Genomic DNA, 15,642 nt, shown 5'->3' with positions numbered 1-15,642 from the left:
CTGCTTACAAATCCAAAAGGGCTCACAGCAACCTGCCTGTCCAATAAAATCAAACCTAGATTGGGGCTATACAAGGATGAGACCATACCTTTCTTTCTCTTCTTTTCTTTCTGGAGTATGGTCAACTGTCAGCTTCACAGCTTTCCCCTTCCGGCACAAAAGAGCACGACTGTCCCCCACACTGGCCACAACCAGCTCAATGCCATCTCTTAACAGGGCCACTGTTGCAGTGGTCCCAGAGCTCAACAGGGTGGCTGTAAATATCACATACATAAAGAATTAAGCTGGTTTGAAATTGACTAGTAACAGAAAAATTAAATTACAAAATAGTCACCGGAAATGACACTTCAAATTACCTACATTTAAATGAACGAGAAGTTAGGCTAAAGTATCATGCATAGAGCTGTACACCCCATTTTGGCGCTGCCAATTCAGTGCAGGCCGGTTGGCACGGCCTGTTAGGCGCGACCAGTCCGGTGATGGTTTGGCCCCAGCACGTTTTGGCGCGGCAGTGCATTATGTTTAATAAAATTTAAAAAAGAAGGAATTCATGCAGTCTTAAACCCTGGCCTGCACTACTGCAAGACAGTAACGCTAACCACTAGTCTATCGAAATGTTAAAAAGGCACCAGTTACTTATATTAATATAGGTCATGAAGAACAAGCTAGCTTATGATGCTTAATATATGTAACTTGTGCATATAAGATTGAAAAGATCTGTACGGACTTGTGGTTAATTGTGCAGACATGCAGCCTCACAAGCCAGGGTTCGCGACGACCTTAGGTGTATCTTTTTTATTGTATTCAAATTTTAATGTTAATTTAAGAACTAGAATTATGCTGAACTGGGCGCAAATAACAGTTTGCGCCAAACCAGCTGCTGTGGCAAAACGTCTGCGCCAAATCGACCCATTGCTGAACTGGTGGCGCCGAAATATCCTTCTCTGTGCATAGTGGCGAAAAATGTAACTTAAGCCAGCAGCCTATGGCAACTACATTAATATTTTCTTTTTTTTTAAAGCCCATTGATAAAAATATACAAGCACAAATGAAAACCAGAGTTAGGCAGTTAGCATATATTAAAAATGGAGTTCACTTAAAAATGTTTTTCTTTTAAAAGAGGAGCCAAAATTAAAAATACACAAAAAATATTAGTCCCCATGTACATTTTCAGCAATTGAGCCACAAAGACAGCACTAGGAGGCATCCATTTTGTGAAATGATTGAGCCTCTTGTGCTTATGTTAACTTTGTTCTTGCGGCAGTAATCAATCAAAAGCCCCCTACTCTGAGCATTTGTTTATTGCTGCTGGAGAGCATAGAATGCTGGCAGTCTGCCAGCGTTGTATTGATAATTGCAGAAGTTTTCAGGGCTCTCCCGTCCCGGAAATTGTGAATATTCCACCGCCGGCCGATGCAGCAAAATATTTATAATTGCAGTTATTTTCTTTTTAAGTTTCCAGGGCTCCCCTGGATTATTCATTTCACAAAATGGATGCCTCCTAGTTCTGGAAATGTATGACTTGAGGGTCATTTGCCGAAAGGTTTACATAGGAACTTTATGTAAATTATGTATTTTTTTTATTATTGCCCATCTTTTACAGGAATAGCATTTTTGAGTAAGCCTCCCTTTTAAGTAACCAATTTTTAAGAATAGTTGGTGAAAGCCAATTAACGTTAGCTTTTCGGGGGTCAGTTTTTCCTGGCATTTAAAATAATTGGAGCCGAGCACATAATGTAATTTAACACGCTTAGAAGGCAAAAATGTTTCCATCAGTGATCTAAGGCTGCCACAGCAAGGCACCACTACCAGCCTTTTCCTGTGGATTAGTAAACTTAAAGACTTAGCAGAAAGATACTGCAGTATAGCCGCCACTGTAGTTGAAGTGATGCCCTAAGAGGAGGCTAGTATTGGCAGAAAGAACAGCCATGACAAACCCAGCACTTCATAAGTGGGTGAGCAGTGGCAAGGAGGGAATCTAAGCTCTTTAGGTACCAAACACCTAAGCGCAGGTAGATCTGCAGAGGATATCGGAGCAGGACTATGGGCAAGCAGCCGCAAAGACTGTCTCTATGGCCTTGTAAAATTTCAACCAAAAGGTAGTATCTGCATAGGAAGAGGGTAAAGCACTAATCATGGTATGCACTGGATATACAAATGTGAAAAAATGCAAACTTGAGACAATCTGCTAAGACAAAAAGATCCATCAGTTAGGAAAATGTGAAGCAGAATCTATTTGAAGTGCCCACACATAAGAGAGATCAAGTGTGTGTTGTTACCAAACTGAGAAGGATTGTGTGGCCATTTGAGTGAAAGGCTGCAATTGCAGCCTATTAAACGTGTTACAAAAATAGGACCACCCAGCAGGTCATTCCAACAGTTTGTTTACTGGAACGCAAGTGCTACAGGAGGAATATGACTTCTTAAAATCTTAGGAGATCCAATCCAGATTTGGCCAAATCTGCCTGACCTCATCCTTTTGGTGCGGACATGCTTATGTCAGTTTCATGCTCTTTTTGTAGGCTCCTATCTTAAAAAATAGAAACAATAGAAGCCAGACACTATCCACTTAATAGACATGAGAATTCTACAGGAATTACAAGCAGGTGGATTTTGCACGAGCATTTGGGCACTGCATCCATATCTTAGAAACCAGATTTTAAAATCAATTTAAGTGTCCTAAAAATTGTATGTGGGTCATGCCTAGAACCAACAAGAAAATGCATACAAAATTCTTCCAGATATTAGAAAAGTAACAAGATCTTTTCTTAGATACCAGAGACAATACTAGATCAAGGGCAGGAATACAACAATACGGATAGGTTACTGGTCACTTACGATAACCTTGCGCTACACAAGTAATTCTCAGAATGAGAACGAGGTAGTGAGACATCTTGAAAAAGAGACCGAATCAGCAGCAAGCTCCAACTGTATTTTTCACAGGGTGGCTAGAAATAACTTTGCTGAATGCAAAAAAGTTGTAGCACAATGAGCTCTTTTGGCAACTAAATGGACTGCAATGTGGCCAACGTTTGCCTCCAGTGTGGCCAACATTCACATGCCCCAATTTCAAAATAAACATCTTCAATAATATGTTGCAAGATTAAGAGATTACATTTATCCTCTATTGGCGAGGCAACAGACTTTAAATGAATTTAGGTGATAGCTGATCTCACTCAATTCCATTTTAAGATTTCACCCGAGAGTCAGTGAAGATTAAATATTTTTGGACTCCATAATGGAGCAGGCCAGTGGAAAAGTACACACCACCGCATGCCATAAGCCCGCTGACTGAAATTCAATGCTCTTATACTCGACTAGTCTGTACCCTAAACCGAGAGGGATGAGAATATTCCCTTCAGACAACGTGGAAGTTTGCACAGCATCGGTACCCTAGATAGGACTGTATGTGTCACACTAACCAGCTAACTGAACACAAGCAAACTCAAGACATACCCCGAAGACTAACGAAACAGGTAGAAAAGAGCTTGGTTAAAAGAAAAGGGTTTATGCCCAATGAGATGGAGAGGAACACAGATGAGGATGTTGTGGCATGTGCTACAACATTCTCACATAACTTTCCTGCACTCAAACGATTAATCAAGGGCTTGTTAAATTTGGATCCAATTAAAATTGTACCTACTAGACAAGAGTTTTGCTCTAGGGGAATGTAGCGGTGCAGAGGGGGCAAAGGGAAGAAAAAAGAATACAACTCAGTTGTAGTCCCAATCCTTTAAAATGTAACCAACCTAATGAATACCATTTCATGATGTCTCAGTGTGGGAATACCACTGGTCAAGGGACATTTCCCATTCGGTCATTGACCGTTCACAAAAATAAATGTGTGCACTTTATAGGGCCGCTGAATCTACATGCTACCTTCCATACAAAGAATATGATCTGTGCGATTCAGAGTCCTTACCCAAGGTTTCTTTACGGATGGCAAACTAAAGAGCGGCCAGGATACTAGACCATAGCTACAATTCGAGCTCAGAATACACAGGCTCCTTTCGTCAGACAATTTTTGGATAGCCAGACATCAACAAACCAACTTTGTTGGCTTATTAAAGATAATGTAAGACCTGGCTTGAACAATTTCTCTAGTTTGAGTACACTACATACCAATGAATAACATTGGATTCATCAGTTAGATAGTTCTGTGTCACCCTTAAACAAAAATATCCAACAACCTATTGTACTGCGTAGGCGGCTGAACAATCTTCAAATAATTTTCAGAGCTGACCCTCCTTGATCATATCAGACAGGGAACAGAGCAGAACTGAAACATTCTAGACATTGATACCGATACATGGGCGCCGAGATGTAGCCCTCCAACATGGCCAATGGTAGGAAAGAAGTCTTTTCTGAGTGCTCATGCTGGGTAAGTCAATACATACAATCTATGTTGAGCGTGCTGCCACACTGCCATTATTTCTACCAACATGGCGGGCTGTAAGAATCAGTCCTATTTTTTCTGTCTTTGTCAATGACCTCAACACATTTGTTGCAAGTTATATAGGCTGACGCTCAAGACTTTTTAATGCTGACTTCGTTAACTTCAATGCATCTACCTATGCACAGGTTGCATAAACCATATGTGCCATCAAAGTGATTCTAAAAGAAGTGTGTGTGGTTTTTCCAGACTGAAACGTTGCTAATTTTGAACACTGTGCAAAGGTTAAAACACCTAGTTGAGATACAAACTCACCAGACTACATCGACCGAGGTTGTCTCTTCCCTTCATTGTGCGGACCATACCTTAATGCATATTCTGATAAGATCTAATTTATAACTCCTTGTTCTCCGCTTTACAATTTAATGAGCTCAGAGTTGAGATGTTAATCGGCATTGCTATCTTTGTGATTTACAGACACTGATTTGAAAGACCCCAGGTCATTTGGAACCAATGGTACATTAAGACTTGCCAACTACATTGAAGTAGAGGGTATATTTTCTTCAAAAGAGGCATTAATAATACATCCATTTTCTCTCTCCAACTTGCTAAGATGCTCCTGCTTGGACAAGCATTTTCGCAGCATGGTTCTCGGTTTTGAGCTATGAAATTACACTGGAAAATATGCAGGGTGTGAAACATTGAGCAGTTGTGGCAGATGGTCACTAGACGACATGCTACGACCTTGCCTGCCGAAGATGCAGCTGATCTGAGGTGGAGCGGCCTCTCCAAATGCCATGCTTCGCACCCGTAACAGACTGGCATACAACGTTGCCGCTGCTTGTATGCCTCATGTGGCACTGGATTGCTGCTCGCGATCATCTATGCCCCCCGCCGCAATACTCACACAGAAGAAAGATCTTGCTGGCAAAAAGGCCCGAGAGGGAGGTACTGCCACTGAGCTGTGACTGGACGTAGATCTGCCATCTTGCAGCCTGGACGCATTCAATGGAGACGCAGCTGTACGCACAGGTTCTGGGTTCACTGGGACTGTGATCTTGGGCTTTGCAAAGGTCCGCTGCCTTACCAGCACTGATGGGCACCGTGACCGTGGATGGAGTCTCACCAACCAGAGGGCTACTTGCCGGTGAAGTGTCAGTGGTCGATTGCAGCACATCCCCTGCCCTGCTTGTTGAAATGGACTGCTTTGTTTGGTGAACCAAATGCTGGTGGAAGTGCCTTTTGTTGAACCTCCCTGCAGCATTGGTTCACATACCGGCACTACCCACTGGGGATGGGCATGCCACACTGGCTCATCGTGGTGCCCCTCAGCAGCAGCCACATATACGTAAAAATGACACACACACACACACATGTTGTCCGACAACAGATGCACCAAATGAAGATTCTGCACAGAGAGCCCATTGGATAATAGGCGGCTGCAGGGACTCCCATAGGGTGAAGTGGGGCTTTTGACATCTCTTTCTCGAGGCCTCTGCCGATACCCTGCAGAAAGGACGCTATTCACTCTACTGTGAATTTCTATCCAGCCAGCCCATGGCAAAGGCCGTTTGGCCTTGAGGCTCCATTGTCTGCAGTAGCCTGGACCTTTTCCATCATGGCCGCCGGGACATCTACAGTGTGCTGATGCATACCACCGGCTGCATCAGCACCCTTGATTGGCAATTGGGATTCTCATATCCCAGCACGACCGGAGAGACAAGAGGCAACGCCGGCCTCACTCCAAGGGTGAGGTTTACCCTGTCTAGGGGTGAAAGGGGACCCCTCTCGCTACTAGTCAGTGGCGCACCGGACTACATGATGTCAGGAATCCTGCAATTATAGTGACCCAGCAAGCCTCCCATGCTGCAGTAAGACTCTTCTGCTACACAGCCTGTTGTCCCCATGCCTCAGCCCCCTCTACTTTTTCCAACAAAAAAACTTAAGTTCCCCCTGCCCCTTGGGTGCGCTCGCACATCCCACCGCCTCACAGATACTTCTCTCCTTTCCTGCCTCCCTCTCCCATTACAACGCTCCACTCACCTACCTGCACTCCTCTACAGTTTTCCCCTGAAACGCAGCCGCTTGTTTTATCTGCCTGAATTACTAATTTCCTGTGTTTGTCCATACCTTGTGCCTCAAATTATTCTATTTAGATTGTCCACTGAGCCATATTCTTGCACTGTGGAGTCGCCTGCGTGCTGCCTCTCTCATGACTTATACTCCCTAGGGATATTACAATTTGTTTTTCATTGGGAAGGAACAAGTTACTTACCTGTAACTGTTGTTCTCCAGCATGGGTCTGGCATGGATTCACATGCTCATGAATATTCCCCGTCGTCAGGCTGGGAATCCTCGGTAAAGAAAAAATCAGTATCAGTTTCGTTTCTGATCTGTCTTTCGTAGTAGTAACCAATCACTGATCTCTGCATAATACTGACCACAGCCAATGACTGCCCTCTACCTAAGCCCCGCCTCTGGCAGCCATCTTCAGATTTGCTAGCACGTGAAGTGGCAGTATGACCAAGTGAAGAGCCGCAGAGGGGTAGGCAGGAGGGTTCGCATGTGAATCCATGCCAGACCCATGCTGGAGAACAACAGTTACAGGTAAGTAACTTGTTCCTTCTCCAGCATGGGGTCTGGCATGGATTCACATGCTCATGAATAAAGAATATATAGCAGTACACACATGCACAACCACGGGAGGTGGCAACAGGCTCAACATTAAGCATTACATCAAACTCAACATTAAGCAATTCTTACCTCCTCACCAGGCTCACCTTAGGCGAACAGATTGCACAGCACTGCTTGGCCGACCCTGGACTCCTCCCTGGAATCCGATCGACGCAGTAGAATTTCGTGAAGGTGTGCGTCGACCTCCACGTAGCAGCCCTGCAGATGTCCAGCAAGGGCACACCAGATAGGAACGCTGTGGTAGCTGCGATCGCTCTGGTGCAATGGGCTCTCGGACGGCCAGGCAGCGGTCGGTTTGCCAACCGATGACCGTACATGATACAGCCGGAGAGCCATCTGGAAATGGAGGCCTTTGAGAGAGCCTTCCCCTGATTGACAGGTCCAAAGTTCACAAAAAGTTGTGACGTCTTCGGAAAACACTTTGTGCGGACCACGTAAAACTTCAGCGCTCTAGCCACATCCAGCAAGTGCAAAGTCCTTTCGGCCGGCGACGAAGGCGACGGGAAGAAAACAGGCAACACCAAGGGTTCGTTGAGGTGGAAGTCCGACGGCACCTTGGGCATGAAGGAGGGGTGCGTCCTGAGCACTACCCTCGTGTCGTGAAAAGTCAAGTACGGGGGCTTGCAGGAAAGAGCCTGGATCTCTCCCACTCTTCATGCGGAGGTGATGGCCACAAGAAACGCTGTTTTCCACGACAAGAACTTCAACGGAGCCGAGTGCAGAGGCTCGAACGGAGGTCCCATGAGCTTGGTCAGCACCACGTTGAGCTCCCACGCCGGGGCCGGAGCCTTCACCGGCGGGAACGATCTGAACAGTCCCTTCATGAATTCTTTCACCAGACGATGAGACCACAAAGATGTCCGCCCCGTGGTTCTGGTGTATCGGGAGATCGCAGCAAGATGAATCTTGATGGACGCGTGCGCCAGCCCAGCCTTGGCCAGCGTCAGAAGGTACGGCAGTACCTGGGGAGCCGTAATCCGTAGAGGGTTAATCTTCTGTGCGTGGCACCAGACAGAGAACCTCTTCCATTTGTGTCCATAGCATTTAAGAGTTGAGGACGCCCTGGCCTTTGCAAGAACCTCTCTGCAGTCGGCCGGTATGTCGTATCCTCCAAACTCTAACACTGCAGGAGCCAGGCCCGCAAGTTCAGCGACTTCGGGTCGTGATGGAGGATGGCGCCTCCTTCCCTGGAGAGAAGATCCGCGTCCGCTGGCAGCTTGATTGACGGGGACGCTGACAAGTCCAGAAGGTCCGGGAACCATATCTGCCTCGGCCACGCAGGTGCGACGAGGATCATCCTGCACCGTGACCTCTTGAGCTGGTTGATGAGCCGGATCAGCAATGGCAATGGAGGGAACGCGTATAGAAACAGGCCCTCTCAGGGGAACGAGAAAGCATCGCCCATGCTCCTAGGCTGGGGAAACCTGCTGGCGAACCTCCGGCACTTGGAGTTCGTCGCCGTCGCAAACAGATCGATCTAGGGAGTGCCCCATCGTCGGAAGAGGCGGTCCACTAGATCCTGTCGTAGTTCCCACTCGTGGCACAAGCGCAGCTCTCTGCTGAGCGAGTCGGCGATGGTGTTTTTTATCCCTGCCAGATGAAACGGCACCAGAAACATCCCTTGGGCGACGGCCCAATGCCACAGAACCTGCGCCTCCTTGGACAGGGCTGGGGACCTGGTTCCGCCCTGCTTCTTGATGTAGAACATGGTGGTGGTGTTGTCGGTGAAGATCCTCACCACCTTGTCCTAGAGGGACAGAAGAAAGGACCTGAGGGCCCAAAACACTGCACGGAGCTCCAGGACGTTGATATGGAGGGACTTCTCCGTCGGAAGCCAAAGGCCTCTCGCGTGCAGATTTTCGGTGTGCACTCCCCACCCTTCCAGGGAGGCATCCGTGGTCACGGTCTCCTGGTGGCCGGGGGTCTGGAAGTCCATGCCCGCCGTCAGATGCGCACGGGTGCCCCACCACCGGATCGCTCGTCGGAACCTCTCGTCGAGTGTGATCCTCTCCTCGAAGCTGCCCGTCGTCTGGATCCAGCGCGCGTCCAGGAACTCCTGCAACGGGCGCATCCGGAGCCTGCACAGGCGGATGAGGTAAATGCAAGAAGACATCATTCTTGAGGAGGGACTTGATGGACCTCACTCTGGCCGCGTCCGCAACCAGCATCCGCTGCACCTTGCCCAAGATGGCCCTCGTCCTTTCCTCCGACGGAGAGGCCAGAAGCGACACTGTGTCGAGCTTCGCTCCCAGAAACAGTGCGTCTTGCGCGGGCACCAGGTGGGACTTGGCGTAGTTTATGAAGAATCCCAGGTCCGTGAGTAGTTGGACGGTCCTTGCCCGTCGTCCAGGTAGGGGTAGACGTGGATCCCCTCTCGGCGCAGCTGTGCCGCCACCGGTGCGAGGCACTTGGTGAACACCCTGGGTGCCGACCTCAATCCGAAGGGAAGGGCTCCGAACTGGTAGTGACGCCCTTGGACCACGAACCTGAGAAACTTTCGGTGTCCCTTTAGGATGGGAATATGGAAGTAGGCATCCTCCAAATCCAACGACGACAGGAAATCGCCCTCCTCCAACTGACCCAGGACGTGTTGGAGGGTGACCATCCGGAACTTCTGTGCCTTGATGAATTTGTTCAGTCGTCGTAGGTCCTGGATGGGACGCCATCCTCCCGTCTTCTTCTTCACGAGGAAGTATCTTGAGTAAACTCCGGAGCCCCGAAGCCTCTTTGGGACGAGCTTGATGGCGCCCTTCTTGAGCATCGCCTTAACCTCCAAGAGAAGTTGAGGGACGTGATGTTCTTTCCTGGCCACAGGGGGGACGCGCGGGCACCTCTTTAGAAACTCAAGCGCGTGACCCTGAGCTGGGGCGTCCAGCACCCAACGGTCGCTGGAGATGGACTCCCACACGCTGACGAAGCTCGCCAGCCGGCCTCCCACCGGGGTGCTTCGGTGGGGGCCCGACCCCACGGCCGGTTCAGTCCTGCTTCGACGAGGCTTTGCCGCCTTGTCCTCCTTGACGACGATGGCGGGGTCCGCCTGACTTGCCTCGTCCCCTGTAAGCTTCTTGTGACGATGAACGGGCCGCTTGACGGTAGGTGGAAAATCCGCCGCTGGAACCTTTGGAGGTACCCCGTTTGCCTCCGCCGCTCCGAAAGGGCGGCCGTCGTTGCTGGAGAACACCAAGAGCACGGGCCGTCTCCGTGTCCGTCTTGATGGCTTGTAGGGAATCGTCCACTGTTTTCCCAAACAGGTTGTTTCCATCGAACGGCATGTCCAAGACTCTGGTCTGCACGTCCTGACGGAAGTCAGTAGCCTTGAGCCATCCACGCCGCCTAAGGCACACGCCATTGCCCAACTGGCGAAATCCAGTGTCAGCAAAGTCCGTCGCAATCGTAATGGCGTGGTCGGACGCCACTTCTCCTTCCTGCAAGATCTCTAGGGCTTCCGCCCTCTTGTCGTCTGGTAGGAAGTCCAGCAGGGGGGCCAGTTTGTACCACAACTCCCTGTCGTAGCGGGCTACGATAGCCAAGGCGTTGGCCGCCTTAATCGTCGTCGCTGCAGATGAGATGACTCTGCGTCCCATTGTGTCTAATTTCTTCCCCTCGCCGTCCGGCGCGGAGGTCGACGTAGAGGCTGCGCCCCCCCCCCCGCTTTCTTCCTGGCCGCCGCGGAGACGACCGAGTCCGGGGTCGGCTGTGCCCGAAGGCACAAGGGGGCCGCGTCCGAGACCCGGTACTTCTTCTCGTACCTATCCCTTCTAGCCGGCGTCGTGGATGGGTTCTTGAGGAGGGCGAGGCCCTCATCCCAAATATCGTCCAGTAGAGGTACAGAGAGGACCGTCTTCCTCTTGGCCTTGCGCCGTTGATAAAGGAAACCTTCCTTCTTCTTCTCTTCCGGGCAGAGCTGGAAAAGCTCGGATGCCCTGGCGATCATGGAGTGAAACGATCCAATCTCGTTGGGCGGGGAAGCCCGGGTGGGAGGTGACGACGGGAGATCCTCGTCGTAAACCTCGTCGCCTGTACCCGTCGAGGCCGTGTCAGTCCCCGTATCATCCCCACGTGTCATGGACGGGGAGGAGGGCTGAACAGGGCGCAAAGGCTGAAAAGGAGGTGGAGGATGAATCCTTCTCTTAGGGGGAGGGCTCCCAGAAGGGCCTGGCTCCGGGTCCTCCGTCGGGAGCGGTTCCTTCGCTGGTGGTAACGGCAGTCTCGTCCTTATCTCCGAGCATAAGGACTGTATATATAGCCAACAAAATGGCCGCCGAGTTGTCTTGCGGCACTGGTTGAGATGAGTCCGACGGGCGGTCAGGAGCCCCGTCGGCACCCTCGAAGTTCTCGTCGTCTCCTACGTCGGGGTCCCTCCCGACGGGCTGGTCTTCTTCCACGCCAACGCCGTGGCTTAAGACTTCAATCAGCTCTTCCTCAGAGGTTGAGGCCGAATCCACAACGACCTCCTGCCCCCCCTTTTTCTTCTCCGGAGGTTTCACGGGGGTCCCGTCGATGGGCATGAAAGAGGACTCCCTCCGCGGTGGCAGGGAGACTCTGAGCCCCGAGGTCGCCACCACTGGTGTAGCCTCCACAGGCTGAGCCAGGGCCGCCGCGACTGTCTCGATAGAGGCCTTGGCCGGATGGATTAAGGCTTTCACCACCTTAGGTGCACTCACCGCCTTCTCCTTGAGGGGAGGGTTACCGCCTCGCTCCCCCTCCAAAGGGGCCTTCGAGCTCGACTGGGGTCTCTCCAGGAGCTTCGCCGGGTGCTCGGCCTTCCTCTTACCCGAGCCAGAGCGTTGGCTCGTGGTTGATGGCGCCGGGGAGGATGCGCCCTGCCTGGCGCCCGTAGAGCCCGACCGTTCGACGCTCCCGGTGCCAGCGGACTCGCGGTGCTTGGCCTTCTGTTGGACCCCCGTCGCTGCGGCGTCCTCAAAGGTCTTAGAAGACTGCTCGGACTTCTTCTTCTTCTTCTCGCCTGACGGGCTCTTCCCTTCCAGCCAGTTGGCGAGATGTTGATGGCGGTCCTTCAAGGTCCGCTCTGACATATTGCCGCAAAACGCAGTGTCCTTCTCCACGAGCGTCTTGTCCTCATGTAGGCAGTAAGGACAAAGGGAGTGTTCGTCCTCCTTAAAGACATTCTGAAGCTGGCATCCAGGGCAGACCCTTAACAGCTTTCCGGGCGTCGAGCTTCCCTTCCCCTGGGCCATGTCCGAGATGGGCCTGAGAAACTTCTGGAGTCCTCCAAAAGCGTGGCTTGACGAAATCTTCACCCTTGAGGGGCGTAGACGAATCCGACACGGGTCCCCGTTGATCGGATGAAGAAACGGTGGAGCTTGAGGCTCTTTTGACCGAAAAAAAGAGACATTTTTTGAGAAAAAATGTGAAAAATAGCACTAACGCTCAAGAGCAATAGCACGAGGATCCCAACACGTGAACGTGCAGTAAAAATCTGAAGATGGCTGCCAGAGGCGGGGCTTAGGTAGAGGGCAGTCATTGGCTGTGGTCAGTATGACGAAGAGATCAGTGATTGGTTACTACTACGAAAGACAGATCAGAAAGGAAACTGATACTTATTTTTTCTTTACCGAGGATTCCCAGCCTGACGACGGGGAATATTCATGAGCATGTGAATCCATGCCAGACCCAATGCTGGAGAAATGCTGTTTTTTTTACATACTGGCTGTCCTCCCTCACCTTGCACCACCGCTGGAATGCCGATTTTACGTCTCTGAACCCTCTGGCAGTCTCAACTGCAAGATCACAAAGCTAGATGTTCTTCAAAAGTAGCATTACAACTGTATTCTGAAAGTTGAACCTGTGTGCCCCCGTTTCTGCATGCTTTATTCTCATACTGACACTAATTGCATTTCAAATAGAATCCAACGATTTTAGACTAACGCAGGCTTTTCTCCAAGTTTAATCACTATTGTATTTTGAATATTGCATCTTGTTACCCCTGGTTGCAATTTCTTGCGACTGTTCTAAACTTGACCTTCAGCTGATTTTTAATTCACACACACAAAAAAAAAAAAAAAAAAAAAAAGAAATTAAAATTTCACTTTTTAGGCATTTTGTAATTTCCTTGACAGGGTTTATAACTTGGGCCCGTCATCCGTTCCCCCCCCCCCCCCCCATCTCATTCATCATGTGTGCTGCTGTAACTTAGCCCTTTTTTTGCTTGGAAACCCGACTTACTGTACATCTGTTCATCTCCCCTGTACTGGCTGCTAAGCTGCCTGGTGAATTCCTCTTGCATAGTGCAGTCCCTCTTCCTGAACCCCCCCGGCCCCAGCACCCCTGCATTCATAGTGCCCTCTAGTTTCCACCCATCTACTCTAAGTCACTCTAGCACCTATCCAACCTCTCTCTCAAAGTCTGGCAGGAAAAAGTTTAAGAAAGCGCTCCTGGCCTCTAACACAGGCCCTACCCCATTGCAGATAACTACGTCAATGCTTCCTCCAAGCAGACGGTCACTGACATCCTCTTCACTGTCCCTTCTCCTGACCTATGAACCCCCATATGGTCTCTATCTTCTCCCCCTTCTCCTCCGTAGCCATTAATGGTGGAACCAGATGGGAAGTTCTCTTGGCATACGTATCACCTAGGTGCATCATTAATGTTTACCAGAATGGCACTATCAGGGCCCAGGGCTCTCAGCCCAATCGCCTTCTTGACAGGCATCTTCCATCTCCCATTAACTTCCTCCCTTCTCGTGCCGCTCCTCCGCCTGCCACCCCTCTTTCCTCTCCGCCCCTTCCGATGGGTGTACCTCGTCCCTGTAAACCATCTCCGAAAAGACTTAAATTAAAAGGTGGCAACCAGCTTCCTTAACTACCCTCAATTCTTGCTCTGCTGTTAAACACTCCTCTGACATCCGTCACCTCCTTGAAGACTTTCACCTCAATGTCCTCGCTCTCACCAAGACATGGTTCAATGCCAGCTCTGTCACTGCTTTGGACACTCCATCCGGTCCGGAGGTGGAGTGGCCATTGTCTTCCCTGAATGGGTCCCTGTGTCCGTCATACCCACTCAATCCTACTCTTCCTTTGAATGTCTCGTCTGCAAGCCTGGCGTCTCTCCTACCCTCTCGCTACCATCTAAAGGACCCCTGGGTCGATCCCCCACCCCCTCTTCTTTTTGGAGTGGGCCAACCTCGTCTTTTTTCTTCTGACTTCTACCTCAAAGCTCCTCATCCTCAGAGACTTCAATATCCATCTTGACTCTACCTGATGCTGCCACTCTATGCTTCTGCAACCTCTGTGACTCTCTTTCCCTCACCAATCTTCCCTCTGGGACACCTCGCTTTGCAGGGCACACCTTGGATGTGCTTATCTCAGCTGACATCCCTTTCACTACTCCTCTCTTCTGGCTGATCATGCTCTCCTCTCCTCCCATCTGGAGCTCCCTCGCTCTCTGGCCAAGACCCTGCCCGCACTGCCAGTCTCTGTACCTGTGTGCTAGTTCACACTCACTTGGATTTTCCTTGCCAGCCTCTCGGCTTTGCCACAATGCATCCCGCTCTTTGCCAGTCTCTTGACTTTGCCACAATGTGTTTTCTCATTCAGTTCACTTCATGGTGCTCTCGTTCCTTCACCAAGTTGCTTCCAATTTGCTTTCATACTCTTCAGCAATATTCCATACATTTTATTACTTTCCGCACAACAGTGCTACTCGCTCATCCACACTACTCCCACCACCTCCAACCCAAACACTGTTCTTTAATTCACACAAGCACTTCACATACTCTCCATACACTTCCTCTCCAAACCACAGTCATTACCCTTCCACGCACATCAACACTCACAATGCTGTACCCCCTTGCATTCACCGACCAATGCCTCATTTTTGCCAGAAATTGCCTCTACAATACACTCCAACATCCTTCCCCTGCTGGTGTCTTGGTCTGCCACCCCCACCTCTTCTGAACTCACCTAATTAACCCACCCGTTCCAGTTTCCTGCAGTTTCTTTTAATCCCCTCCCTACAATGAGGTTGGTCGAGTTAGGGGGTTTGAGGATGGGGGGTTGGAGGAGGTCTGTCCTGGCCTCCCCAAAAGTAATTTCATTTTGGTGGGGTTGTTGTTCCTGTTGGTGCAGGGGCACCCAGCCCGTTCTGTTCCCAGGCGGTCCGTGGCTTAAGGGAGAGCTGCGTAGGTGCTCCTGCTCCTCGATCTGCTTTCTGCCCTTCTCCCGTAGCTTTTCTCCTTGCCAGTTTTCCATGGGTGTGTAGGTCCTCAGTACTCTCGGTGGAGACTCCGTTTCTGCGGCAGAACGTCCAAGTGCTGTGCAGCGCTGCAGTTTTCTCTTCTTGCTCACACAATTCTCCAATCATCAGGGTATTACTGGAAAGAGAAGGCAAACATTGGGCCAGCACTTGAGTCATAGCCATGGGGTGATGCAAATACCTGTTCATGAACAAGCTAGCGCAGGAGGGGAAACAAATTGGGGCTCCCTCAACTGCCACCGTTGACCTGTGGAGTAAGACTAGCTCCGGATTTTCCCTATTCTGCCTACCACCCCGCACGCTGAGCGAGGTTCCCATCCCCTCTCGACAAGGTCAGAGCA

The 15,642-nt window shown here is 50.2% G+C and overlaps 1 protein-coding gene across 8 annotated transcripts in view; it reads right to left on the bottom strand.

Annotated features, from left to right (window-relative positions):
* The window catches only part of PPM1K (protein phosphatase, Mg2+/Mn2+ dependent 1K), a 208,988-nt gene that overhangs the window by 30,889 nt on the left and 162,457 nt on the right, over window positions 1-15,642 (bottom strand). For all 8 annotated transcript variants that reach the window (XM_069630527.1, XM_069630525.1, XM_069630532.1 and 5 more), the window contains exon 4: window positions 89-254. In XM_069630527.1, the coding sequence (XP_069486628.1) occupies window positions 89-254 (166 nt within the window). The remainder of the gene's footprint in view (window positions 1-88; window positions 255-15,642) is intronic.

The sequence above is a fragment of the Ambystoma mexicanum genome, chromosome 6q (assembly GCF_040938575.1).
Source record: "Ambystoma mexicanum isolate Mex_15411 chromosome 6q, UKY_AmexF1_1, whole genome shotgun sequence".
Taxonomy (NCBI): Eukaryota; Metazoa; Chordata; class Amphibia; order Caudata; family Ambystomatidae; genus Ambystoma; species Ambystoma mexicanum.
This window is presented reverse-complemented; position numbering and strand designations above follow the sequence as displayed.